The 27,076-nt window shown below is 49.2% G+C and overlaps 2 protein-coding genes and 1 long non-coding RNA gene across 7 annotated transcripts; 2 read left to right on the top strand and 1 right to left on the bottom strand.

The window, feature by feature from the left end:
• The first annotated feature begins 13 nt into the window (after positions 1-13).
• LOC107321141 lies at positions 14-6,062 on the top strand. The gene is made up of 3 exons (XR_001558475.2): positions 14-220; positions 1,347-1,413; positions 3,900-6,062. It is a non-coding gene; the product is annotated as an uncharacterized LOC107321141 (long non-coding RNA).
• ABCB9 (ATP binding cassette subfamily B member 9) lies at positions 5,369-17,431 on the bottom strand. Of its 2 annotated transcripts, XM_015877726.2 has the most exons (12): positions 17,313-17,431; positions 15,732-16,389; positions 15,312-15,426; positions 14,840-14,970; positions 13,401-13,606; positions 12,991-13,188; positions 11,367-11,495; positions 10,221-10,409; positions 9,437-9,610; positions 8,006-8,165; positions 7,429-7,565; positions 5,369-7,131 (listed from the first exon to the last, which is right to left on the bottom strand). In XM_015877726.2, the coding sequence occupies exons 2-12, from the start codon at positions 16,336-16,338 to the stop codon at positions 6,793-6,795; spliced, it is 2,385 nt and encodes a 794-aa protein (XP_015733212.1). In that variant the 5' UTR covers positions 16,339-16,389; positions 17,313-17,431; the 3' UTR covers positions 5,369-6,792. The 2 variants fall into 2 exon arrangements, with proteins under 2 accessions (XP_015733212.1, XP_015733211.1); XM_015877725.2 differs by lacking the exon at positions 17,313-17,431 and having other exon boundaries at positions 15,732-17,129.
• A 4,987-nt stretch (positions 17,432-22,418) lies between these two features.
• Positions 22,419-26,976, top strand: OGFOD2 (2-oxoglutarate and iron dependent oxygenase domain containing 2). 4 transcript variants are annotated; one of them, XM_032447869.1, is made up of 7 exons: positions 22,419-22,805; positions 22,886-22,942; positions 23,493-23,603; positions 24,472-24,571; positions 25,608-25,732; positions 26,216-26,473; positions 26,583-26,976. In XM_032447869.1, exons 1-7 carry the CDS (start codon positions 22,512-22,514, stop codon positions 26,856-26,858), a joined length of 1,221 nt encoding a protein of 406 aa, XP_032303760.1. In that variant the 5' UTR covers positions 22,419-22,511; the 3' UTR covers positions 26,859-26,976. The 4 variants fall into 4 exon arrangements, with proteins under 4 accessions (XP_032303760.1, XP_032303761.1, XP_032303763.1 ...); XM_032447870.1 differs by having other exon boundaries at positions 22,698-22,801; XM_032447872.1 differs by lacking the exon at positions 22,419-22,805 and adding an exon at positions 23,122-23,189 and having other exon boundaries at positions 22,893-22,942.
• The last annotated feature ends 100 nt before the right edge of the window (positions 26,977-27,076 follow it).

Raw genomic sequence — 27,076 nt, 5'->3', positions numbered from 1 at the left:
GCACCGCCCTGAGCGCCCCCTGCTGGGAGGGGAGGGGGCGGTACCACAGGGCGGGGAGCCGGGCTGTGTGTGTGACCCTATGGATGGGATCCGGTTAGACCGTATAGCCGGGCTCTGTGATGGCCGTGTGTGTTGTCCGGTTCTCTGTTTTAAGCCCTGGAAGTGATACTTGGGCCTGGAGCCGTGCGCTGCCTCCACACGGTGCCACAGAGTGGCAGCTGTAAGTGAGGGAAGGAGATCGGTGTAACCGTTGAACTCGCGCTTCCTCCCTCAGTGTGGGACGTGAAACACAAAAGGGCTGCGTTATTGTTTGAGGCTGAATGCCCTTTTAGGTTAAAAATAGCTAAAAAATGGTATCTTGGCCAGCTGTGGTGCTGATCCCTCTGTCCACCTTAAGCACTTCAAGCATGAAGGTCAAGAAGTGATCTATTTTGTGGATTTTAAACAAAAATGTGTTTTAAAAAAAGTATTTTTACAGGCTGAGAGAGCTGGGACCGTGCAGCATGGATATGAAGGCTGTGGGGAGAGCTGAGAGCGGCCTGTCAGTGTCTGATGGGGCTGTGAGAAGGAAAGGATGGACTGTTTAGAAGAGTCTGTTGTGAAAGGACAAGAAATGGCTTCAAACTTAAAGACAGGAGATTTAGAATGGATACAGGAGAGAAGTTGTTCACATTGAGGGCACTGAGGCACTGCTCTCCACAGAGAGGTGGAGGTGCCCCATCCCTACAGACACCCACGGTCAGGGGATGGGGCTGTGAGCACTGATGGAGCTGTGGGTGTCCCTGAGCACTGCAGGCAATAGGACGACATGACCTTTAAAGGTCCCTTCCGACTCAAACGATTCTATGGATCTACACCTGCAAAAATGCATATCATCACCACTTTGCTGTGTGCTCTGTGGTAACACTTGGGAGCAGCAGCTCTCCAATTACCGCTGATGATAGCATGGCTGATGCATACAATTATGCCTGGAAATAATTAATTGTGTTAGCATAGCTGAGATTGTATGCATCTCTGGGCACGCACCACCTCCTGCACTGGTTCTGTGGCTGGTTGTGGGTGTGGATGTGCTGGTTTCCGTGTGTGTGACTGCAGAGAGAATCAAAATGAGCCAAAGGAGCCGGATAGGAAATGGCCGTGTGGCATTATCCTCGGTGTTGAGCATTTTTGATCTAACTGGAAAGTCATACCGTGAACTGAATCAATCTCTGATGTAATCCCATCTAGTTATAATGAAATGAGTCTCATTCAGACCCAGTTCTTCCTGGCAGACCTGAGTGAAGACATAACAGCTGTCTGTTTGGGGTTTGTCCTGCAACTAAACTCAGCTGTCTGTTATCCCACAGGTCCAAGGACCAGCAATTTGTCACAGCTCATACAAGTGTGTTGCAAGCAGAGAGCACCCAGAAGCAGGTAGGAAAGGCCTGTACATCTGGCACCTGTGCTTGCTCAGGGTGGGGAGAACACAATTAGTGATATGGGCATGTGTCCGCTCCTCCACGTCAGCATATCCACGTGGTGCTGTGGTATGTGCTGTGCTGTTCCTCATGTGGGTGCTTTGCTCAGGGCAAAGATGAGTAAGAAGCTGTACCCCTTGGTGGTGACATGGGTTTTCACAGCCTGACCTTGTTACTTAAACCAGGAGATGGCTGTGATGCCAGCATGGTGTCACATAGTATGTTTGCACACACCTGTCAAAAAAGCAGTTACACCAGGCTGCTACCCCACTCTGTAAATCAGCATGCAAATACACATACATACACACACATATATAAACAGGAATTAGTTGAGGGGTTAAAAGAAAGCCCTTCTTCTCAAGGGTGATTTTAGCACAGCATAGCTAGATAATTGGTGCTGGGGGAGTGTGGTTTAGGAGAGTCTGACTCAGCTTCATGTTGTAAATCTAGTCTTACCACTGCCTTTCTGTGTGATCCGGAATGCTCTCAGCTTCTCTTAACCATAGGCTTTTTGCTTAAAATGAAAATTAATAATACTGCTCAGTCCCACACTGAGGGTGGAGAGGGGGAGCTCACACTGAGTAATGCTTCTAGAAGTACCAAGGGTGAGTATCTCTGGGGTACTACAGTGTTATTATCATTGTATTGTTAATATGCTGTCAAGAAAGATGGTTCACTATTGCAGTGATCTTTTAAGGGGATCTTCTCTGTTGCTGCTTTTATGTTCTACTGCTCTAGTTATCATGGAATGGGCTATTTGAATCTTTCAATGGTAATCAGTGCATTGATCAGCACCTGGCCAGAAAAGCAACTAAAGCTGAGAGACAAAGTAAGGGTCAGCTGCTTTGGAATATATATTCCAAAGCATATATAATATGTGCAGGTTGGAAGGTGCCTTTCAACTCAGCAGCCTTCATGAAAGGTTTTGTGGTAGCACACATTGGGCAGAATGTGAAGGACAGAAGATAAAGTAGGATTTTTGTCTACAGGCATCATTGAATATCAGAACAGTACAATCTGAGATTCATCAGATTTATCCAAACCCTGAGTCCTCTTTTAGTTTTGCAGAAATCCTTTCAAAAGGTAACAGTATTCACGATCATTAAAAATGAAAGCAGGCAAAGTACAGAAGCTGTGATTTCTTATTAGAGGAGAAGTAGAACAAAAAACATTCAGAACACTACAGTGGAAGACATGTCATGATTAATAAGAAGTCAGGCTTCAGTCATGGGGAGGCCTGGCACCCAGCCCAGTTTAATTTAAATGTTAGATTTGTTTTACTTATTCATTTTTAAAACCTGATCCTGGATTCCACTCTGTCATCTGATATTCTTTTACAGTCAGCAGCACTGTGCGTATGCATATTTATTATTATTTAGACGTATTTTGCAAGTCACCTTCGCAACAACTTCTTTCCTTTTCCTGGAAAAACTGGTTGGTTATGTAGAGACTGAATCTGCAAGTCTAATCTTTGGAGTTTATTAACCCTTATTAGTCTAGTTGCTCAATAGTTAGATAAGTTCTCAGGCTTATTTGCAATTTGATTTCCTTTTATTTTGAAGTCCATGCTTCTGTCTAGATTTTATGATTTAGATTCCTTCACATATGAGAAAGACCTGCATATTCAGCGTTCTGGAAGAGAAAGAGTAGTTCTGTTGGAAAGAGCAAGAATTAACTGTCAGTGCTATTTCCATTCAGGAAGCCACAGGCATGAAAAGAGAAACGGGTCTTATACCTGCATCTGCATTCCTTAGGCTCACAGTCAAGCTAGAGCGGGCAGGGCAGAGTAAGATGCAGCTTTGAACCTGAACTGGAAGGACTCTGTGTGTTTGCTTGTGGTATTTCCAGACCTACTGAAGTCCTAGAAAGCCCAGCCACTGAAATGCACACAACTGCTTACTGAGGCAGAGTGTACTAGGAGACAAGTTGCTGGAATAAACATGTCTGTTTTTTTCCATCACCACTCCGTTTCACTTTACTGGGTCACTCAGCCACACGCCTTGTCTCTGCAAAGGTACGAAGGTTAATGTGTGTCTTTGGGGCTAGGACTATAGGATCTACTATTGAACTTTGTATTGGATAAGGCCCTCCAGTGTTTAAATCAAATAAAGCTCTGGTTTTATGTGTTACAGGATCTGTTCTTGAACTTTATCTTGGATAGGGCTCTTCAGTACTTAAATAAATGTGTGGTCAAACTTATTACAGACAGTGGTTTGAGCTTATTAACAATGAGGAAAACAACCTACTGTGGAGTACGCAGTCAACCTTTATAATCATGTATGCTTTCAGGTGACTCATTGTTTCCAGCTCTGCCACGATGGTCTTCAAGGAGCACTACACAAGTTAAGGCTTCAGATAAACCCATCTGAGTTCCCTTTGAGAAGAAACTTACCTGCATCACTGCCACCATAAGTGCCTGAACAGTCTTTTTCATGTTCCCAGGTAAACATCAACTCTGGGCAAACCCACAGCCACAAAATACTACACCGCAGGAGGGAATAGTGGCCTCGTTTCCAGACTGTACAGACTGCCAACAGACACTGTGGCCCAAGGACATGCGGCAGTCAGGTTCCAGCACTAAAGGAACTGCCATTGCTGTACCAGCAAGGTAAGCATGTCCTTACTGCTATGCTTAGACTGGCCAACAGGCACCTCTGACCCCAGTTATCACATCACAAACATACTCTGAGGTTGCGGCAGTTCTGTGAGGCAGGGGAGACCCATCATAAAAAGAAATGTGGAATGATTTTGAAAAGCAGGATTTTCAGAATAGTCACAGGATTTATACTGGTTTGGATACTGGGCCAGCAGAAATGCCTGCATTAGATTAGTGCTGCTGGATGGAAAGCCCTCATAACTTTGGCATGCACACAGATCCACTTGTCACATGCCAGCAGCACAATAAAATATCTTGTAAAGCTCAAGGGAAAAGCAGCCTTGACTTATCTGGATGCAAAAGACAGAATTCAGCACCCGCAGCAATGCACAAAATCAGTTCCTGTTATCAGCTTGGCGTAGAGCCACTAGCAGAGACAAGCTGCTCTCTCCATGTGTCATTTCAGTTGAAGCTTTTTGGATTTTGGAGTGCAATGCTGGGATTACTGACACACCAGGTTTGTGAAGCAGGGATCCCTTCTCAAAATTTCCTTTGCAGTAAAACTAACCCCTGTGTATCCTTCAACTCCCCTTCTTGCAGCACAGCCTGGTGGGGTGCGTGTGACAGGATCTCCCCTTTTTTGCCTTCTTATATAGTAATGAGCATTGCCCTAACAGCACTTCTTAGGGCGCTGGCTTCCCTCATTTCCAGATTACCTTTTTTTTTTTTTCCCAGCTTTTCAATTAAGCAGCAATCAACTCCACTTCTACAAACCACTGGTCACATTCTGCTCACAGTTACTGATAAGAATGCAGATTTAATTGCCTGCCCTCTGGTAATGGGTGGAATCTCCCAACTCTTCATACCCACTGTGAGGATTTTCATCAGGCAGAAATATACTGGCCATTTAGGGAAGTGATGAATGATGAATTACTTAAATGAAGCTTCAGATTGTGCTTCCCTCCTAAATTGAGGAAGATAAGCCAAAGAGAGCTCTCCTCCTGAGGCACAGCTTTTTATCATATCGCAAAAGCAAGCAGCTCAAAAGATTTCAGCTACAGAGCACCCTGCTTTGACAGCAGGTTATACTGCCTGTCCTTTTGTGTGAGACTGACTATCAGATGTGATCTGGGATGAAAACAAGTTCTTGAACAGGCTATTCTTAGTGCTGTGGTTCACAGCTGTTTCACACCCAATTCTCTGTAGGTAGTTCTTTTTATTCCCCACAAGGGTGTCTGTCCATTACCCCCAGATTAACAATACCTTGAAGTCCCAGTTATTCCAAATGCAAAAACACAGCCCCCGCTGGGTTGACTCAGTTTTTAGTGGCAGAGGTAGTATTTTATTTTTCTTTTGAGCATCCCTCCTCAAGGACACTAAAGAGTTTGTAAAACATTACTGAGCAAAACCAAAACATTACCAACAACAAAACTGCCAAAAAGGAAAACACAGCAGCATTCAAATATTGGAAAACATGAGAGCTAAAGTGCTTGAGATCATTTCTTAGCTATGCACATTCTGAGTCAATCATTCCCATATAAAATCCAATGCTATTTTTCAATCGCAACTGCCTGCCTGGTTAAGCTTCACCTTTAGTCTATGGCAGGATAAAACTACAAAGCCAGAGAGCCATTATGCAGAAGGGCTAGGAGCAACAGCTTTCTTTCTTTCACTCTTACTAAAAGTTAATAAATAGTATTCAAAGAAACGCATTTTCAACTTCAGGCAGAGGAAGTCTGACTTCAAGGGAAGTGACTGTATGGGTTTCCCATGCAATGTAGTCACTAGCAGTGCCTGAAGCTGAACAAAGCTTCAGTGGGATTCATAAAGTGCTGTCTTTGAGTATTTTATGCCTATCTTTAGGAGTGTTTTTCAAACCAGCACCAGGGTTGTGAGATATAAAAAAAATACTGAAATAACAGACTAAATTTGAGAAGATGCTGGAGCCAGACAGACATTGCGTAGTGCACATGGAAATATAAGAAGAAAACAAACAAACAAACAAAAAACCCCACCACCCTAACCCAATTAGGGTAAAACTCTTCATCCTTAAAAACAAAACCAAATACCCACCAAGCACCACAAGCAAATCTAAATGCAACACCCACCTCCTGGTCCCCTAGCTTATTCCAGAAAGGATGGTTACTATATGAAACAAGCTCAGCAGCCGTGGTTATGAACCTGAGCCTGCAGGCACTCAGTGCAAAATTCTCCTGGCATTCAGCCCCACAAGAGTGATCCAGTTTTCACTGAAGCCAAAGGGAGTTCCCTACAGACTTCAGACTGGCTCCATGGATCACAGCAGAAGCAGGACCTTCTTCACCAGTCACTGCTTTTCTATCTGGCTATAAGAGCCAACCCCTGAAATTCCTGAAGGGGAATTTCCCCTCCATGCATGCATTTTACAACCATTACAGTTAATATCAGTTACACATGCATATCAATGGAAGAAAAGTCCCAGTTGTGAGGAATTACTGGTAGTAAGAAAAGAAACCCAGTAGAAATGCTGGGAATTGCTAAAGACCCAACTCCCAAATCTGTTTCCCTGTTTAACCAGCAGGCATCTGCCCACTGGGCAGTAATGCAGGAAGCTCTATAGTGTGTGGTTGTGTGTGTGCAAAGGTGTGTGGGGCACGCAGGATGAGCAAACGGGCACACTGTGCGGCGTGCCGGCCGGTTGGCAAGCCACCTCCTGCTGCTGCATCCAGCATGCGTCTCAAGCGCCAGCCCTCGCTGCTCTCACTTATGAGCTGTGTTGTTACAGTCGTCCTGTGCCGCAGCTGGAAGGGGATGGTCTATCCTGAACTCTCCCTCCAGCCCGCCAGGCGCCTTCGCTGAATCCCCCCGGGCTGTGGGTTGACGGCTGTCTGCACTACCCGCCTCAAGCCCCAGGATCTGTCTCTGCACCAGCTTAGAATAAAGACCTCCTTCTTCCATGAGCTCCTTGTGTGAGCCCTGCTGCACCACGCGGCCCTTGTCCAGCACAATGATGTTATGTGCCTTCTCGACAGTGCTCAGCCTGTGAGCTATGACAAGCACTGTGTGGTTCTGCAAGTCACCGTAAATCGCCTGCTGAATCTGTTGTGGAAATAAAAGATGTTAGTGCATGAGCATCACTGGCACCATGCTTTTCCTTGTGCAGATGAACCAGCCAGACCAAAGAAGACTACTGGTAGAACTGTCTGGTCATCACATCCCAGCCAGAGAAACCATGGTTCAGTTTACAAGCATGGTTTGTTTGGTGCCTCAGTTCAGATTTTAGCTCAGGTACTCCTCCCTACTGCAAGTTTGTCTACGGGCTGGAAATTCAAGCCGTAACCTTTCCTCCAACCCCAGACTGCTTCTTCAGCCCAGACACCCAAGTTACCCGCTCACCGCATGTTCGCTCTCTGCATCCAGTGCACTTGTGGCTTCATCCAGGATTAGGATGGGAGGGGTTCGGATCAAGGCCCTGGCAATAGCCACTCTCTGCTTCTGGCCACCTGATAGCTGAGCTCCTTTTTCACCTGCCTCTGTTGGATCAAGAGAGAAGGAGCAGTCAAGATAAAAAGCAACAGTTGTCATCAAGTTCAGCACCCAGCCAACAACACCAGGACAGCGTCATGCTCTGAAACAAAGACGAGGCAAATGCTATTCTGTTTATTCACTTAACAAAGCAGCTTAAATGTACTAAAAAACAAACACCTTCCCTCCAGCAGAAAGTTTTGCACTGTTGTCCCAGTGTGTGAGGGACTGATGGTCATGGAAAGACCCAGAGCAAGAAGTCACTGAGCCTGAGAGATCATCCAAACCCCGACTTCTGTCTTGTGCTGACCAACATGGCTGTATTGCTGTAAGATGGGCCCTGGAGGCAGCACAGCTGAAGCAACAGCAAGGAAAAGCTACAGCCCCTACCTCCTCATGGCTCCCTCATTAAAGACTGCTTTTGGTGCAAACAGAGGGATGTTGGTACCTGTGTGGTAGCCATCCTGTAGCTCCGTGATGAAGGCGTGAGCGTTAGCCTTCTGGGCAGCCTGAACAACCGACTCAAAGGAGGCTGAAGCTAATCCGTAAGAAATATTATCGGCAATAGAGCGAGCAAACAGCACTGGCTCTTGGCTCACCAGAGAGATCTGCAGAAAGGAAGGGAAGAGCAGCAGGTTGGGAGCAGAAGACACAATGGCCGACCAGCATCTCAGATTATCAGCATTTGTTGCCACTAGGTAAGGACCAAGGAACAGAAATGCCTCAATGTGAGCTTCCAGCAACACTGCTAGGTGCCCAGTGGCAGTCCCAGTCCACTTTATGTTGTCTGCTGGAAGTTACTGTGCAGAAAAGGAAATGCATGTGATGTTGGTATGCTGGCACACGGGATGGGCTCCCCACTCCAGGTCCCTGCCATGGTTTTGCTCCAGACCCAGAATTTGCACTTCTCAGTATAAAAAACCAGTTGCAGGGACAATGCAGACTGGAGGGAGCTTTGCCCAGTCTTGCTAATTTTCTGCTTGAGGCAAATTAGGAAGTTAAGAGCTGCTGCAATTCCTTAATTGCTTAGCAACAGCCTCCCTGTTCTACTGTACAGCCATTGCTGCTCACGCTTAAATTCAGCCTGCTTTGTTAAACAGTCTATATTGAAATAAATTGAACCCTCCAAATAATTGCTTAGAACTGGACAAGAAGAGAACCAGTAGGATACGGTCATATTTTAATTGACTTCTCCCCATGCTCCTAGCATGACACCAGGCTTGCAAAGCTGAAAGACTTGCTTGTCTTTTAATTTTCACTCAGCACTGGCAGAGAATGTCAATTAGTCGCACTGACTTTGGCTTTGCAGCCTGCTTCTGATCAATTGTTTTCAGGTTTTCCTGCTGACTCCCGAGGCCATTCACTCTGGGGGCAAACAAAGTGGGCAGTTACTTGCAGAGGAGATGGAGGCTGATCTATGCTGACACACACACCGAGCTAGGGGCCTGGACAAAGCACTCCTCTGCTGCTTCCAGGATTCCAAGCAGTTTAACTCCTCCTGATCTTAGAGTAATTTTAAGATCTTAAGGTAGAATGTTCTGCAGGAACACAAAACACTTTTTCCAAAACTAGCTGAGACTGTCAGTAGTCAAACAACCAAAACTGCACTCCTTTCAGGTTGGCCAAAAAGAAACAACCCCACAAAATAAAACACTTTTCTTGTTCTGTTTTCAGCAGATTTTCCCCATCCCCTGAAACCAATCACCATCTTGTTCCTTTCTTCCCCCCCCCCACCCAAATTATCTGAATTTGTTTCCTGGGCCACGTCCAGCTTTCTGGGCACTTCAGAGGTTTCCAGATCAAACCCATAGCAATACACAACACTGCCATCATCCCCTAAGTAAGTGATAGCTAGAATACACTTATCAGTTGCTCGTACCACTGAGTGCAGGTACTTGTGATCGTACATGTTAATGGGATGCCCATCCAGCAGCACCTGCCCATCTTGCAGAGGGTAGAAATTCTCCAGGATGTTGACGCAGGAACTCTTCCCACTCCCTGAGGGGCCCACCAGTGCCGTCACTTTGCCAGGGTGCAGGGTGAAGGACACGTTCTGCAACATGGATGGGAGAATGCGCTCAGGTGCTGGACTTCACCAGGGTCCTGGAGCAGTAGCTTGAGCACTGCACAGTAGAGTTGAGCAAAAGATGGCTAAGGAGATTCCCCCCCAACCAGCCATCCTGGTGTGCTGCTTTGGCCATCTCACCTGCAAAAGACTGTTTTCTTCTCCTCTCAGCTCCCTCCTGAGGAAGCATGAAGCCTCCACATTTGCTCTGAGTTTTCCTACTCATGCAGCAGGACCTCCAAAAACTGCAAAGCAACCAATCTCTTTGCTGCCTCACCCTGCCCCATGACCTCAGCCTCTCTCACGTGGAAGCAGCCTGAGACAGACTGGCACAAAGCCCTGCACCATGCTGACGTGTTTAATGTCTGAGCTGGGAACAAGGGTTTTATTAATAAATCTAATTCTCTGTAAGGAAAGCCAGCCCTAAACACCTGCTGTTCACTATAATCCACTTGCCAGCATGCTGCTGAGGCTGCCATTATGCATCTACAAAAGGGCAAATGACCTTCCCCACAGGTTGAGGATTGGTTATGGTCATTATGGAGAAACATCACAAGATGCCTCGTGGTGAGGAATGCTCTGCACCAGTGGGGCTTACCTGGAGGACCTGCGTTGCGGAACGAGTGCGGTAAGAGAACGTCACGTTTCTGAACTCCACCTTTCCATCCACATGGTCTGGGGCCAGTGACCCATCGTTGACCATTGTTGGTTTGCGGTCGATGAACTCAAACACCTTCTCAGCAGCACCCACTCCCTGCATCAGGCCGCTGTAGACAGAGCCCACAGACTAGAAGGGAAAAGGCAATGGTAAGACCCTCCCATTATGGAAATAGCAATCAGAACCACTCATAAGGAGAACAGTTGAAGCACTGTCTGATATAGGTAGCTGATATGGCTGTTTCCCATAGGAATATAGTCCCAGAGGATCTACTGTTGTTTCTTCCTCCCACTACAACTGCTATACACTGATACTAGCTTTACTGGAATAACCTCCATCTCGCTGGCTAATTTCAGTGTTAAACTCAGAACTGGTGAACAGCCTGTACTTTAAGTGTCTCAAATGCACCAAAACTACAGCCTGGAAACACTACCAGAGCCTGCAGCTATCAGCACAGATGGTGAGAGCTGGGTGAGCTGCCTCCAGCTCTGCTGTTTGCTGCATGAAGGATGAAGCACCACTGGAACCAAGCGTGGCTGCAAGGAAATCTTGCTAATTTTTGCTTCAGTTGGCCAGGCTTATGCCTTTGCAACGGGAAAGCAGCTCTGAGTGGGCTCCCATCCCACCCACAATCCCAAGTTGCTAATGTGCTGCCAATGCAGCAGCTTGCAGCCTATTCCAGGGAGAGTTAAAAAATGTAATGTAATTAAGCTCTTAACGAACTCTGAAATTGAACAGGCAGCCACGCAATCTCTGCATCCTTCACACCAGAAAACATGCTTGGAAGGCAGCCAGAACTCTCCCCTTCAGCAGGGGCAGCCCAACCCCTTTATTACTGATTGTCTATCAGCAGTGAGCTGCTTCAGACACTTTCAAGTGTCAAGGTGTTAGCAGTGGTTGTATTCATGGGGTCACAGTGGAAATGGAGAGAGAAGCAGAAGGCAGAATCAGACTGCAGATGGGCAAAGCCACAGCAGGTGGTAAGGAAGGCAACCCTGGCTCCAGTCCTGTGACTGCAGGAGTTGAGATCATTTTGAAAACAAACATCATGATATGGGGTCACCTGGAAGGATCAAACAAACTCACCTCCATGCAATCTCCTAAGACGAACTCATAAATGATGAAGGATATCAGGTTTCCACTCGTCATTTGCCCTGAGATCACAAGGTGTCCTCCATAGTACAGGATGCTGACCTGGACCACCAGGAGGGTGAGCTGAAAGGAAGCAAACAGCCCAAAATCAGCAAGGGCAGACAAGACTCTGGTGCAACTGTAGTTACTCACACGGCAGACTACAATTCAGGAGCTGGTATTTGTTCTTTGAGCCTCAAACCCAGCATCCCTGACAGCACACAGCTTGGGTATAAGAAGGGAAAAACAACTTGGTTACCTGGGCTGACTGAGGGAATTTGACAAAATACAAGTCTGGATTGGCAACAGAGAAGGACAGATTTATCTGAAATAACAGAGTGTCTCATGGACATCTCTTGGACTAGCATAACCCACACTCAAATTATCCAACACATACAGTCACCTCACCACTAAAATAACCTCTGTGTTATATGACACATTTTAATTTAGAGAACAGAGCCAAGCCAAGAGCTAATGCACAAAATCCTTGTAGTGTATACAAGTCCCTGAAGTATAACCTCAACTCTTGCCTGAAACTGGTGTACGGGGGCACCACCTACTCAGCAAAGGTAACAGATCAGCCCTGATGTGACCCTGATGTTTCACTCTCTGCAATGCCCAGTGCTCCATGCAACATTTGGCATGCAGGCTGCCTGTCACAGGGTGACATGAGTGCTTGGAGTTTGCTGGGATCACAATCAGTGGGAAGAGCCATTGGCACACAGAGGGAAAACACAGGGATAAAGTTCCTCTTCTCTCCCTCTGCCAAGATCTGACCTTAAGATCCTGTTTCCTCTGAGGGAGACTCCAGCAGGGCTGTGCTATATCTGTCAGCTTCTTTTTACACAAGCCCCACAGGAGCAGTTTTGCCTTTTCTGACTCAGTGGGATTTGTTCCGTCCCAGTTCCCACTGCTGGCTTCACCTGGATACCCAGGAACAATGATGCTAAGAATGCTCTGAATTTGCTTTCAGCCTTGGGAACACATAAGCCTCCTGCAGCTGTATGAGGGCAAAACCCACACAGCAGCAGCTATTTGGATCCCTAAATGTGCAAGGTTAAGGGCAGCCCCATGTGAGGGTTTTGCACAGCCTTAGTTAGCAGCAGATATAAGAGAAGCCCCAAACCATCTGTTCTCAGCAAAGAAAAAAAAAACCACTTTGCAATTAAAAAAACCTAAATCAAACAACAAACCAGCAGCCTCCCTTCACCACCACCCACATGTAGAAAATCTCTGTTTCTGAGCAGAATCTTAACCAACACTGTGGCTGTTTTCCCAGCCGGAACCGCCTGAGATGAGCTGGCAAAGGCACGCAATGCAGCAGCCTGAAAACATGGGGTTTTCCACGACCTTGAGCAGTTATCAATTCCATTCTTATTTACAAGAGAAAACAGACTGTTCAGCATCATGATGCGAAGCTCCCCTAACTGGGGATAGAGTATAATCTTGACAGAGGGCAGCAGATATCAAGGATGGGCTCACCCCACAAAGCTCCCTGAGACCAGCACACACATCACTCCACATGTGTTTTGTCACCTGAAGCCATGTCCCCTGCCTGTCCCTGGTGCAGGTCACCTACCCCGCTGGACCACACGTAGTAGGTGTAAGCCAGGGCCTCCCGCTTGTTGAGTCTGTACACTTGCTGCAGCTTCTGCCAGTACACATTTGCCTCTGCCTCCTCATTGGCAAAGCTGCGGACAGTCTTCATGGCAGAGATGGTCTCCTCAGCAGTGTTGTTGGCCTTGGCCAGGGCGTTCTGCACATCCTTGGAGAGTTTCTGCGGGAAGCAGAAACAAAAGCTGCTCAACACACGCCCAGCTGCCCACAGCAGCTCTCCCACAGGCTCTGGAGGGAGCACAGTGACATTTTCCAAGGCCACGGGCACCACTGTTGAGCAATGGGATACAGCCCTGACCTTGGGACAGTGGAAAGCAGGGCTGTGTTTACTGAAAGCACAGTGGCACAACTATGCCAGTTGCTCCTGCTTACCTTGTAGTACTTCCCGTAGATGTCAGACACCAGCATGATGATGGGGAAGCCCATGAAGGTGACAAGCGAGAGTTTCCATGAGAGGCTGAACATGAAGAAGATCACCCCTGTGGCCTTCACCACGTTGCGCAGGAAGATGTTGATGTTCTGGGAGACCAGGTCACTCACGATGGTTGTGTCCGATGTCAGGCGGGAGATGACATCCCCTGAAACAACAAAGGGTTGGGGAAAGGGAGAGCAGGGACACGTCACTGTGGCAGGTCATCACCTGTCCACGTCCCACATCCCGTCGCAGACTGTATAGCAGTCTCCTGGCAGATGGAGCTCTTCTTCCAACCCAGACCCTTGATGGGGTGTGCAGGGCAACATGGAAGAGGATTGCAGCTGTTGGGGATGTGAAGCAAAGCAAAGGAGCTCAAATTGCTGCATTTGCAAAAGACATTAAACCTGTCTGAAAGCAGAAGCAACATCTCTGGGTAGCTCAGGTTGGCAGAGGGGACTGGCCCTGCACTATATCTAGAGAGCATCCCATGTGGGTGCATCAGTGGGTGTTTGCTGAGCTGAACACAGCCTCCAGTTCATTTTTAAATGAAGCCAGGAGCCCTCCACCAGCTGACTGCTGGCAGCTCTCCCTGCTGTCCTCACAGGACCAGGAGCATGCCTAGCACAGCTCGTCCTACAGAGTGCCAGGCAGCTTCAGAGAGGGCGGAGGAGGTTTAGCTGTGTCTGCAGCCTGGAGAAGACCCAAGTGACCTGGAGGATGTGAGTGCAGCCACTGAGGGCAAAGCTCCTGCAGTGGAGTCAAACACCACCTTGAATTTCTAAGTACTTGGCCTGTGTTCCAGTGAAGCCAGGGCTGAAGTCCCATGCAATTGCATAACTATTAGTCGAGGGTTACCCATATCCCACTTACAATAACATATCCAGTGTCCTTAGCTAACAGGGCAACAGGCAGCGACAGCTAAATATGGCAACAGCCTCAAAACTAAAAATATTGCCAAGAAGAAACTAAGTATGGGAAAAGTTGCAGCTGACTGGGACCACACCGGAGTGACACAGACAGGGACAGGACTGGATGGCAAAGAGGAAAAGCCACAAGCACGCACAGCAAGCTTTGCATGTCTGAGGTTTCCAGTGCCTGGAGCAGCGATGGAGGGCAGCTGATCAATGGAAACTGAATGGAGGGTGCATGAAGAAGGATGGAAGTACTCTGGGAATTAGATGGCTGAAGACAAAAATGCCAGCCCTGGGGCTGCTGGATATCAGGCTGTTTAGTGGCAATGTGGCAAGAAAGCACCCAAAAGGAAGGGATTCCTGTTTCTGTATCTAAACACAAGTGTTTGTATAGCACCTCTAAAAGCCCCTGGAGAGAGGGTAGACCAAGGGGAAAAAATAGCATGTGCAGGAATAGAGTAAAACGTGGGGAAAGAGGAACTCACCTGTGCGATTCTCATCAAAGAAACTCATCTCTTGAGACACCAGTGACCTGAAGAGGCAGTTGCGAAGGCGGATGTTCAGTCTTGCAAATATGAGCGTAAAAACGCCGCCCCGGACACCTGCGGCAAATGAGCTAATTGCAGATAAGAAACGTTATAGACCAGTGGACACGAAACCCACTCCTCAGCAACACAAACACACCAGCGCCTGTATCAAGGGCTTGGGCAATGCTGTGTTGGTATCACTTTCCACCCTGGGTGGTAATGATTAGACCAGCCCACGCCTCCCCTGGGTGCTACCAGAACAGGGACACTGGTCCTAATCCCTGTAATGACAAGCTTCGGGCAGGGACAGTGATCACCAGGGAGCCCATCCCCTGTGCCTGCTCCCCCAGTACATGGGGGGAGGACATGACCCACTGTAAGAGCACAGAGCAGTCTTAGTTCCTTGCTGGGCTCCAACCCCTGCGATTACCTTCCTATGGCGAGCAGCGACATGACCAGCACTGCCGTGGAGAAGCGGTCCATGCTCTTCTGCACCACGATGCCATCAATGGCCAACCCTGTGTAGTAGGGCAGGAAGGTCTCTCCTGATGCAGAAGCACAGGACAAAGAGTTACAGACCCACCAGGTGGGTCCAAGATCCAACTATGGGATGGTATTCCCAACCACAAAGGCCCACAGTCAACCTCCATCCCAACCGCCGAGTTATTTGCCTGTCACACAATATGTACTAAGAGGCACGAACTTTAGGAGTTTTATTTTCCATGGCACTTTATTCTCCATGGCATATTTTACATTTTTTGCTCCATTTAATTTTTCCCTCAGCCCATGAGCAAGCCCCCAATGTGACTCCTCCCCTCCTGGAGGAGCCCCCTCCAAACCCTTCACTTACCCAGCGCGGCCACGAGGAGGAAGAAAGAAGCAATACCCAGGAAGACGGCATCTGGCTTGGTGTAGGACAGCAGCTTATGGATGGTGGGTCCCGCTGCCTCCTCTCGCTTGTCCCGTGGGGCATCGCAACTCTCCTCTGCCTCGGTGCGGGACTCAGAGCCATGCCCCAGCGCCTCGCGGGAAGATGTGACACAGGCCAGCAGCTGCCACAGCCCAAAGGTGGCAGCTAACGCCACGTAGGTCCAAGCAAAGAGCCCCCAGAACCAGGGGTCCCTGATGGTCCTCCGCACCTCAGAGTAGAGCAGCAGCTTCACCATCATGTAGATGCCCATGAGGAGGCAGACGACAGCAATGAAGGTCCGTGAAGCCCTGAGGCGCCGGGGGCCATAGGCCGTGTTGGTGGCCACCCCAATGGCAGCCCCCAGCAGCACACAGCTGCGGTAGAGACAGCCCCCCCAGATGTCCAGCAGCGAGTTGAAGATGTTGAAGTGCCGCAGGTCCTGAAGGATGTCCCGACCCCGCCGGCCGTGGGCGTAGAGCAGCGTGGTGACCACCACATCCACCCCGCTCAGCACCAGCGTGCTGGCCACCGCCTTCCAGGCACGCATCCTGCAGGTGGTAGGGACAGGCCTAGAGCAGTAAGGACATGACCACAGCTTCTGCACAGGGTGAGAAGAAAGGACGGGGTTGTTATTAGCCATGTGGAGTTAGTGGGGTTGCAAGGGCCACTGGGGAAGGCCACAACAGCCACCCGCTGTCTTGATCTCAAACATTGCTACCTGTTCCTTCATCCTCTCCTCTTCCTCTGTATATACACTCGCTTCGACTTCTTACAAAGTCAAAAGCACAAATGAAGACAAACTCCACCCCTTCCAGGATGACTCCATCTATCACAAATCTAAAAGCTGCTTGTGCAGGCAGGTTGGGCTGGATGATCTCCAGAGGTCCCTCGCAACATCAAGCATTCTGGGATTCTCATTGGGAAACCTCATTCTGGCTGGGTGACAGTGGGACATGGGCACAGGACGTCCATGCAGCCCTCATGCTCTGTGTTGTGGGGCTGCTGAGTTCCTGGGCTCAGACATTTGTGGTCTGAGGGTCCCTCCCTGACTTCTTGGGGTGAAGCTGAAATTAAGCACTCAATAAAAACGAGTGTCAAGGATGTAGCAGAACATAAGGGAGAGCAGTTCGGCTTCGTAACAGATTCTCCTCCTTAAAAAACAATCCATAATATCCAAATACAATCCCATAAATAAAAGCATGACATCCACAGCAGCCGTTATCACCCTTCAGAATATTAATGTGGAGCAGCACCATCAGCAGGCAATGGGGTGGCACCCATTAAATATCCCAAGAGCAGATTACAAAGCAGCTCCAGCGCGGACTCCGCCCTTGCCATCACGCGGGGGCAGCTCTATCCCCACGCGACGCTTCCCCCCACACCCCGCCCCCCAACCCCTACCACTTTTATCTCCCCTCTGTGCACAGAAAGGAGAATTACGCAGCAGATCTTAAAGCCAGAGGGAAGAACCCACCCCGAACCCGCTTCATCCCACGCAACGAGCCGTGACCCCGTTCCTACCTGCGGCGGCTCCGGCCCGGTACAACCGATGCGGCCGAAGGTCGGTTGTGGAACACGCCCCCTGACGTTGGTCACGCCCCCACGCTGCGGTTCGGTCCCGGCAGCGCCTCCGTGTGCTGGGAACGGGGACGAGCGAAGGGATGGAGGGAGAACCCGTCCAGCACAGATCTACACTTCACCCCATTTCTGGAGAGCACAGAGTCACTAAAATCTCACGTTCTATCGTTGATTTTATTTTTGCTAATGAGTGGTTGCAACTAAGAAGCTCACATCGAGCCATCCCCAAGTCCATTGGGATGCAGCCAGACCTGGCACGGCCCTTCCCATGTCACACCAGTGGGAAGGGCTGTTGTAATGCACAGGAAATGGGCTGCAACTTGGCTGAGTCTTGTTCCTGGTTCTTTCCACACCTGCACCCAGAGCCCTCCACCCCAGGCCTTAGTGCAATTAACCCCAGTGGGGCAGTTTTCAAGGTGGAGCTCTTGGCAAGACAGAGTTCCTTGCTACCCAAGCATAAATGAGGATGATGCCACTTCACTGTGTTGTAGGGATGGTCCCAGCCTGGACTGGGTTGAGATGGAACAGACCCCATTGTCTGAACCTCCCCCTTCCTTGTCCCCCTGGACTGAGCAGGCGTCTGTGCCTGGACCCCCAAACATCTGGGACAAGAACCTCGGGGAACAGTTCACACCACTGTCCCCAGCCCCACGGGACACCAGCAAAACCCAGAAGCTAGCTGGATTTCTTCACTTCAGCCATACTCTGCTCATTCGGCAGGACTGTTTCGATTTGGAAGGACACAAACTGGCCCTTCTTCAGCTTCTTCAGGGAAGAGGCACCGTTGCTCCCAAACACACTTTCTTCCATTTTGATAGCAAGAGAGGGCAGGACCCGACTTTTCCTTTTCATGGTCTTCCGCTCCCTCTTGTAGGCTGTGGTCATGTTGGCGATCACCTGCAAAGCGGATAGCTTCGGTTGGGCTTAAAAAGAGAGGTAGCTTAAAAATCAGCTCAACCACACTGCAACTTTGTTGGCAAAAACTGTGCCAAGGTCAGCACCACCGGCTGTACCTCGGGACCAAACAGGGACCTTCCAACCTCATCTGACCAACCCCAAACTTCCAGGAGACCTTGTGTTAAGAAAGCATTATTTAATGGCTGTGCACAGAGTTCTCCATCAGTAGAGGGCAGAACGGGATCTAGGCTGAAGCTATTGGAAGCTCACAACACCTCCTGTTAAACCACAGCTCCAGCCCTGCTTCTCCTGCAAGCAGCATCAGTGACTCAGTCAGGGCAGGACAGCTGGGCATTGCCTAAGCAGGGCTCTTGCTGCCACTGCCACAACACACCACCCGCTGTGCCTGGCAATGGGAGAAAGCCTGCAGGCAAGAGGTTCCTGTGGGACAGCATTTGTGGACAGATGAGAGACTTAGCTGCAAAACCCCTTCAAGGCACTGCAAGACTTACAATTTCCTTCACCGCATTCTGCTGCTCTTGAACTGCAGCTGTGAATGGTGGGAGGCCATCTGCCTTAGCAGAACTAACGTTCTGCTCTTTTGAGTCCTTGACAAAGTCCACCTGCAAGGCATAGACAAGTGGTTATCACTCTGTAACAGTGTCAGTGGCAAAGCTCATACACAACTGTGCTCTCTTGCTGGGTTACCTCAGATGACAGGCACACATATCTGTTGAACATGAGGAAGAAAGGAGTGTACTTCGTGGCAGAGTTCACCGAGGTGCGGAAATCGAAGAGCACGGGGTCGAGGTGGGCATCCCATTCACTGGGCTTCTCATTCACCACGCTGCAGATGGAGGATTTGAGCACCTCAGCACTGCGGTGATCCAGGCCCACACAGTCTACAGGCTTCACAGGGGTGAGGATCTGGGAGATGTTCCATCGCTCACACAGGAGCCGGCTGACCTGCAAAGGTAGAAGGTCATGCCCACAGGAGAACAAGGCAGGCCTGCATCGCAGTAGAGACAGCACTGCCCTACTGGGATGTAGCTATAGAGTGCAGGAAACAAAATACTGCTTATAACAAAACTGACTGAAGCAGAAATCCCCCTGGCAGCATGAGGACGCTACAGAAGAGGAAGAAAAGTATTACTGGGCATGAAGAACTCATTAGAGAAGTCAGAGCTGGAGAAAACGTGTTGCAACAAATATTATCGTGCTTGTGGTTTTCCACAGCACTGGCAAGCTGGGTTAATCCCAGGGTAGGGCAGAGAGTTCACAGCCATCATCTCACAGGATTTTTTCCTTCTGGGCAGAGAAGCTGCAGTGTGGCTCAAGGCTTTGTACCACATAACCACAGCTTCATATCCTGACAGTGCAAAGGCACTGGCAAGGCACCTGCTGCTGGCAACAGGGCTGGGGAAGGGAGATGGCAGCTTCAGCAGCTTGTGCCCTGTACATGGCACGTTGTAGCTCTGCTCGAAAGCAAACACTCAAGATCATGTTGCTTCTCCCTGAAGCAGCCAGCACCTGACCTACCTCCTCACAGAAGTCCCAGCTCTCACCAGCATAAATGTTCTTGGACGCTCCAAACCTGAACAAGAAGAGGACACACAGCTTACTTTACTCTGATGGCCACAGGGCAGAGCCAGAGGCATTCAATCCACACAGGAAACAGGATACAAAAGGGAGAAAGGTTCTCTAATGGAGCTAGTGCTGAAGAAGCAGGCACGACCTCCCAAGAGCAGAGAGAGGTCTATTGGCTGTATCTGCTCCAAAATTGCCAAGCCTGTTTGCTTTTGAATAAGAAACCAGAAGAAACAGGCAAAGTTTCCTGTTGTGAATGCAAATCTCTGCTGGCTACATGCATTTCCCACAAGGTACAGTGGCAGCAGGTACCACACAGGTGTAAAACAAACACTCTCTACAAAGGATCAGAGTACATCATGTAACTGGAGACAACTGGGGCACCAGCTCTCTTGACCTTGGAGCCACAAAGTGAACCACTTATATTTCCTTTTCCTTTCCACTGCTAACAAGAGAAAAGCACGCTGTTCCCAAGGACTCTGTAAACAGCAAGAGAGGGGTGTTGCACAGCCTCTCCTGCAGAAGAGTTCCTGCTCTTCTGGGGAACCATCTTGTGGACACGTATTTTAACACAATCCCTAGAACAACCCTGTATTTCACTGCAGAGGTGCAATTTAATCAAGAAGAGAAGTGCTCACCTGTAAAAAATGGTAGCTAGCGCTTTAGCCACTGACAAGGCATCTTTCTTCTGCAGAGGAACAGCCTCAATCCATTTAGTGAAGTAGTCGGTCACTATGAGGACATGTGTATTGCTCTGGCTTGTCTCAGGAAAAGGTCCTGCATTAACAAGCATTTAAAAATAAATACATAAAAAAACGTGATGCTGTAATATCACCCAAACAAGGAAGGTAAAAACCAACCACAGAAAAAAACTGTTGCCAAAAGGTAAAATACTTTAACTTCTTTCTGCTGTTAGATAGTACAGTTCCATGACCTTTGTTAGCAATAACACAGCCACGACAGCCTCAATTCTGAGTGGTAACATACACCCACAACTCCCATTGTGTATGCAGTGGGAACTGTGCCAGTCATTTGGATCAGGTTGCACCCTGGTAAGCTGCTACGGCTTCCTTGGCAGTTCTTCACTGCAGAGGTAGGCGGCTGTCACTCACGTGTGACCGTAAATCTGCCACGCTTCCCTACAGTGGGTGCAGAAACCTTGAAGAGCTTGTGAGACAACCACAAGCACTCACCGTGAACAGCTAATTCCAGCACCTCCCAGGGGGATTCCACTTTAACAGGTCTGGCTTTCCGTGAGATGTTCTTGTTGTGCTCTGCGTTCTGGCATGTTTCACACATTTTGATCTGGAAAGGGAAAAAAACCATGTCAAAGGATTTTAAAATACGCTGACAAGTTATGTCAGATTCTGAACATAAGTGGGTAAGAGGGGCAGTACCTCCGTGCAGCTTCCTTCTACCCAATAAAAACAGAGGGATGGGAGAAAAAGAGAACAGAATGCAACAGACTGACACAACTCATCTGTGACAAAACTCACCAGACAGCCTTCTCTGACACAATAACCAACTTTCTCAATGCAGCCTATAGCAAAGACATTTCTCACCCTGATTTTGGGTAAATATTTATTGCATTTTTTTTCTAATGGCTAGAGAAATTATCATCCCTAGGATACCAGCGGGGTACTGTCTGGACCACGTAATATAGCCACACTTCTCCAAAGCAGACCATGCTGCAGAGCCCTGCTGCAGGGGAATTACAGTAGGTGAAGCCAAGCAGCCCAGGAGAGCTGGTGGAACACTGTGCTCCTCTCCTTACAGAAGCTCAGGGAGCCGAGGAGCTCTGGCAGGAATCCGGCCTGCTCAAAACTAAACCCAGCGATGCTTTGTCTGAACCAATCCCATATTCCCACACTGGCCAGAACTGTCCTGCATGATGCCGCCTACCTGTGCAGGTTTAACTGATGCTCAGGGGAAAAGACATCCAATCTATCCAGCTGCCTCAAGACGCTCCAGCAGTTTCACCCTGCAGAGTGGCCCAGTGCGTGGCTTCAAAGCAACAGCACTAGGAGCGACACGGTCCCTGCAGCAGGGCTCTGGTAGCTGCTCACTGGGGACTCCTGCCTGAACCTCCTGGGAAAGTCAAAGACATTGCTCCAAACTTACCCAGTCCACCACATCCTTCACGATCCCCAGCCAGTAGTACCGGCTCTGAATGCGATGCACCGTCTTCTTCTGGCCCAGGTGGTTCCCGATCTCGGTGAAGTGGCTCTCCAGGAAGACCTGCCTCCTGCGCTCGGGGTCCACGATCACCTCGCGTTTCTCCTCCTTCTTGGGCCCCACGTAGTACAGGCAGCCACCTGCGGGGGGGCAGCTTTGTTTCCCCATGACGCTCCCGGGGACATCTCCCAAAAGCAGCAGAGCTTCGTGCTGAGCCCCCATACAAACCGAGTGACCCCACTCACACAGCCAGCCCTCCTCAACAGGGGCTCCCAGCACCCAAATCCCCACGTTTCCCCCCCAAAGCAACACCGATATAACAGCACATCACCCCCGTGCTGCCCTGGGCAGAGCTCCCCCATAACCCCCCCAGGGCCCCGGTTCCCACCATCAACGACGAATTTCCGTGCATAGCGCTTGAGGTTCTTCCTCTTGATGGCGCAGAAGCTGGGCGGGAAGCAGCCGTCGGCCAACAGCCGGTAAATGTCCTCGAATTTACTGCTGGGGACGCAGGGTTCGGCCGCCACCACCACCTCCTCCTCGGCCACTTGTAACGACGACTCCATCATCATCACCGGGATGGAGGGGGGGGGCGGGCCGGGCGCGTGCACGACGACCGCCCTGCGCGTGCCCGAGCGCGTTCCGGTCGGAAACATGGCGGCAGGCCGGCAGTTCCGCTCGTGCGCCTGTTTCTTCTCCGCCAACATCTTCGTCGGGCGCTGCGGGATCCACGTCTGTTACCGCGACGAGCGGCAGCTCCGCAGGGACTACGGGCGGGTAGCGGCGGGGAGGGACGGGGTGTGAGTCGGGGTGTGGGTCGGCCTCGGGTTCGGCTGTTGACGGCCGTGTCGTTGCAGGCGCTGAGGGAGCGGGGCTGCGGCAGCGAGGAGCAGATGGCGGCTGTGCTGCGGGAGGTGAGCGGCCAGCTGCGGGTGGGACCGAGGGATGGCGGCTCCTCAGCACCTTGTCTGCTGCCCTGAAATGCCCGCTGTGCTGGGAGCTGCCTCCCCAGGGTTTGCTGTGATGATGGACGAGCCTGTCCCGGCTGCACTTAGAGCTAATCCCACCTTGACAAGTCCCGTCTCCCTCCCAGGAAACGTCTTTATTGAGGACAAAGCCGCACTTGTCAGGACATAAACCAGACCCGGAGCGATGCATGAGGTGTCAGAAATGCCCCGAAAGGGCTGAAAACTCACAGCTCCCCTGACACAGCCGTGGAAAGGCTTCAGTTGTTACTTAAGCCATCCATTGTGCAGATGTGTCTCAAATCCCTCTGGGGTTTTAAATATTTACTCACCTTGTCTTGACTACGGAAAAACAAAAGCACGTGCTTAAAGCTCCCAGAGGTGCCCTGAACAGAAATAACTGCTACAGAACAATGAGCAGACACCCGGAGTTGTTTTAGTTATCTTCTTAGTTATCCATTCTGATCCTCCAACACAACGTTCTGTTGTTTATTCCCAGATTGAAGCAGAGGTACAGAGAAGAAAACACCTGGTTCATCAGTCAGTGGAGCGCAAAGCCATCATCTCTCAGTGTTACAAACGAAAACACACAGAAATGTACACTCTGCAGGTAGATCCTGTGTTTGAAATCTGGTTTGCACTCAAGGAATTGGCTGAGAGCTTATATTTTCTTATCAGGAAGCCATTTTCTCATCAAGAGTGTTGTGCAGTTCCACAGCCGGGCTGAATAAAAACAAAACAGCCCAGTGTGTTCTCCAGGCAGGATTCTGCTGGATGAGGGTCATTCTTTATGGACTCTGAACCAGCACCTGGTCCTGAATGCAGAATATCATTAGTAATCGTGAGTTAATGCATCACTGCAGCAAACAGGGTCTGTGAAGTGTAAGGGACAGCCAGAGAAACCAGCTCAGATAATCAGCTAGTTACTCTCAGCTGAAGGGTGGGAGCAGGCTGCTTGTCTGTATGCACCCATCTGTAAATGCAGCCCTTTGTCATGGGCTGCTCTGCTTTGAATTTCCTGATGTTTGACAGACTTGTTTCCAGATTATCTGTCAAACAAAAAATCTCACAGATTTATTGCTCCAAAATCCTTTAGCAACGAGTTTTGCCATTGGCTGTCACTATCTGTGCAGGAAAATGCTTCCAGCAGAGCTCTGTTGTGTTGAGGCCAGGAGAAGATGGTAAATCTTGTAGAAATGACTTTGCACTTACCCCTTAGGTGTCCGTAATGCAAGCCAGGCTCTTTCCCACTGCACTAAGAATAAATCTGGTCAGTTATAATTAGAAATACCCATGAAATACCACAAGACATAACTTAACGGTAATGTTTCCTGCCACAAAAGTAACCCAAGTGGGACTGTCAGGCTTTACATATTTTCCTGTGTGTATGTGGAAATGCGTTTCCCTCTCAGGTTGTAAAAGACTGTGCAAGCTAATTGCGTTTCTGTTTACATTTGTCATCCTTCCCTCGGCACCAGGATTCGTTTCTGGCCCCAGGTTTTCTAGAGATCGTTAGATACTGCACAGCACCGGATGCTAATCTCCATGGCCTCCAGCGCTACATCGAGTCCTTCTCAGGTACAGAAAACAGCCCATCATCAACAAAGAACACCCATGTGATGCTGCAGCTTCAGTGATGGCTGCTGTTTCCAAGCCCTGTCTTTGACAGCTCGGTTTTGATACACAGCCAGGACAAGCAGGATGTTATTTTCTGCTTGACGAGAGTCTCTGGAGAGGCAGTATTGTGCAGCAGTTATGTGGTGGATGAGATCCTGTTTTCTGCTTTTCCAATCCCAGTCTGCTGATGTCTCATCAGAGGCTCTCGCTGTAGCAGGGCTGGGGTTTTGCTTGTACCATAACCTCACAGGGGAGCCTGCTGTGAAGGAACACTGTTAGCTTGAGGGGCTTGGTTTTCCCTCCCCAGTGCTTTCCCATTGCAGACAATTCCCTTCGGTTAGTCTGAGCTGAAATATTTTCAGTCTAGTTTTCAGCCTTTTAAAGAGATCTGGGTTTTCAGCTTCCCTGGTGGAAGTTTTGAAGTTCTCTCCCTGCCAGAAACACGGACAGAATTTGGAAGGGAAGCTGCAAAGTTGCCTCTTTTTCTCAAGACAAAAAGAAAGAGACAAATGTGTGCACACAAGGCTCCTGTTGGAGTAGTTTCCAAGAACAATACTTTTGCACGCTGTATTGCAGCTCCTATATTCTTAATACTGAGCTCCCCTTAGACCTTTAGGGCTCTAGCCTGAAAGGCAACACAGATGGCCCGGCCTTCCCCAAAAGCTGGGCTGGACAATTAAATTCCCCATCCTCTGAATGCCCTTGAGTCCCTTTCATCCATGGGGACTGACAGTGATGAGGTTTACTGCCCTCCCTCTGCAGCTTCTGGGCCCTCTCAGAGCATTTCCTTGGTACCTACAGCAGGCATTTAAATAGGTGCCAAGTCAGAGCTGATTCTGAGGAATGGTGCCAACCCCTCGAGCAGCCAGAGCACAAAGTGAAAAGTGTGGGTGCAGCATTGTCACCAAGACCACCATAGCCTACCTAGAAAACACAACAGCCAAGAAGACTTCCCTGTTATTTTCCCCAGCAAATACAGTCTCCCTTTTCTTGATAGATAAGCGGATCTTTCGACTCCCAATATTCACAGAGGAGTTCTGCCAAGCCTTTATTGAGGAGCTGGAGAACTTTGAGCAGTCGGACATGCCTAAAGGCCGGCCCAACAGCATGAATAACTATGGGGTAGGACTGACCAGCTCTTGTGCTTCTTTAGGGAGAGTGCTCCTGAACACACAGTTTACCTCCTTGCTTCACAGTCCTTTCCATTCCAAACTCTGTAATTTGAGTGCAGCATGGTTTCAGTACAGACTCTTTGAAATGAAAGGGTTGAAGGAATGCGTGTTATTTGTCCAGAGGCAAAAGGATGGGCAAAAGCAGGAAGAAGGGGTGGGATCTGGTATCTCAAAGCAATGAGCACCTTGCATCTAAGCAACACGTTTAAATCAAGGAGTATGTTTTTAAAGGACACTCAGTTTTTGATCTTACTCTGTTCACCATCACTTTCTACCTCGATCTTCTTTCCTTTCCCTGTACCTGCTGCTTTTTGGTCCTTTCTTTGAGCAAGCAGCAGAGTTGGAAGAGTGCAAGACAGCTCAGCAGCTGCTCTGATGAAGCAGCAGATGTACCCAGCTGTTGGTCAGCTGTTCCCATCTCTCTTTGGGACAGGTTTTACTCAATGAGCTCGGGATGGATGAAAGTTTCATCACACCCCTGCGTGAAAAATACCTGCGTCCCATCACAGCCCTGCTTTATCCTGACCTGGGGGGTGACTGTCTGGACAGCCATAAGGCATTTGTTGTCAAATACTCACTGCACGAAGATCTGGATCTGAGCTCTCATTATGACAATGCAGAAGTCACCCTAAATGTTTCACTGGGAAAAGAATTCACGGAAGGCAATTTGTACTTCGGGGATTTCAGACAGGTACTGAGCACATGCCTCATCTACATTCTGCTTCTGTTCCCCTTTGTCCTCCATTTTCAGGACATTAATTGTGTTCTTAAAATGCCATTCCGATATCCCTTTGTTCCAGGATCCTTCCCCTGTACCAAACTACATAGAGGTGGAACACGTGAGAACCCAGGGGCTGTTGCACCGAGGAGGGCAGATCCACGGGGCGCTTCCCATCGCCTCAGGTGAACGCTGGAACCTCATCATTTGGATGAGATCATCAACCATCCGCAACCAGCTGTGCCCCATGTGCAACCAGAAACCACAGCTGGTGGAGGCAGAGGGCTTTGGAGATGGGTTCACAGAGACCTGTGAGGAAGACATACCTGAGACCGTGGATGTGTGCTCGGTGTGGTAGCAGGTGGGACATGCCTTCTGCACAACACATTGCCTGCAGCTGCTTGCTGGCTTCTGGACTGTGCTGACAGCCCTGGGTGGACACTGAGTCACTTAAGAGGGAGCAAGGTGACATCAAACAGGAGCAAGGTGACACCAAACCAGCTGGGTTTAAAAAGCAGCTGGGTTATAAAGCAGGTATGTTTAATCCAGCATTGCGCAGCGCCGGGTGCAAGGGGG

The sequence above is a fragment of the Coturnix japonica genome, chromosome 15 (assembly GCF_001577835.2).
Source record: "Coturnix japonica isolate 7356 chromosome 15, Coturnix japonica 2.1, whole genome shotgun sequence".
NCBI classification, from domain to species: Eukaryota; Metazoa; Chordata; class Aves; order Galliformes; family Phasianidae; genus Coturnix; species Coturnix japonica.
The sequence above is the reverse complement of the archived record's forward strand: the minus strand, read 5'-3'. Positions and strand labels throughout refer to the sequence as shown.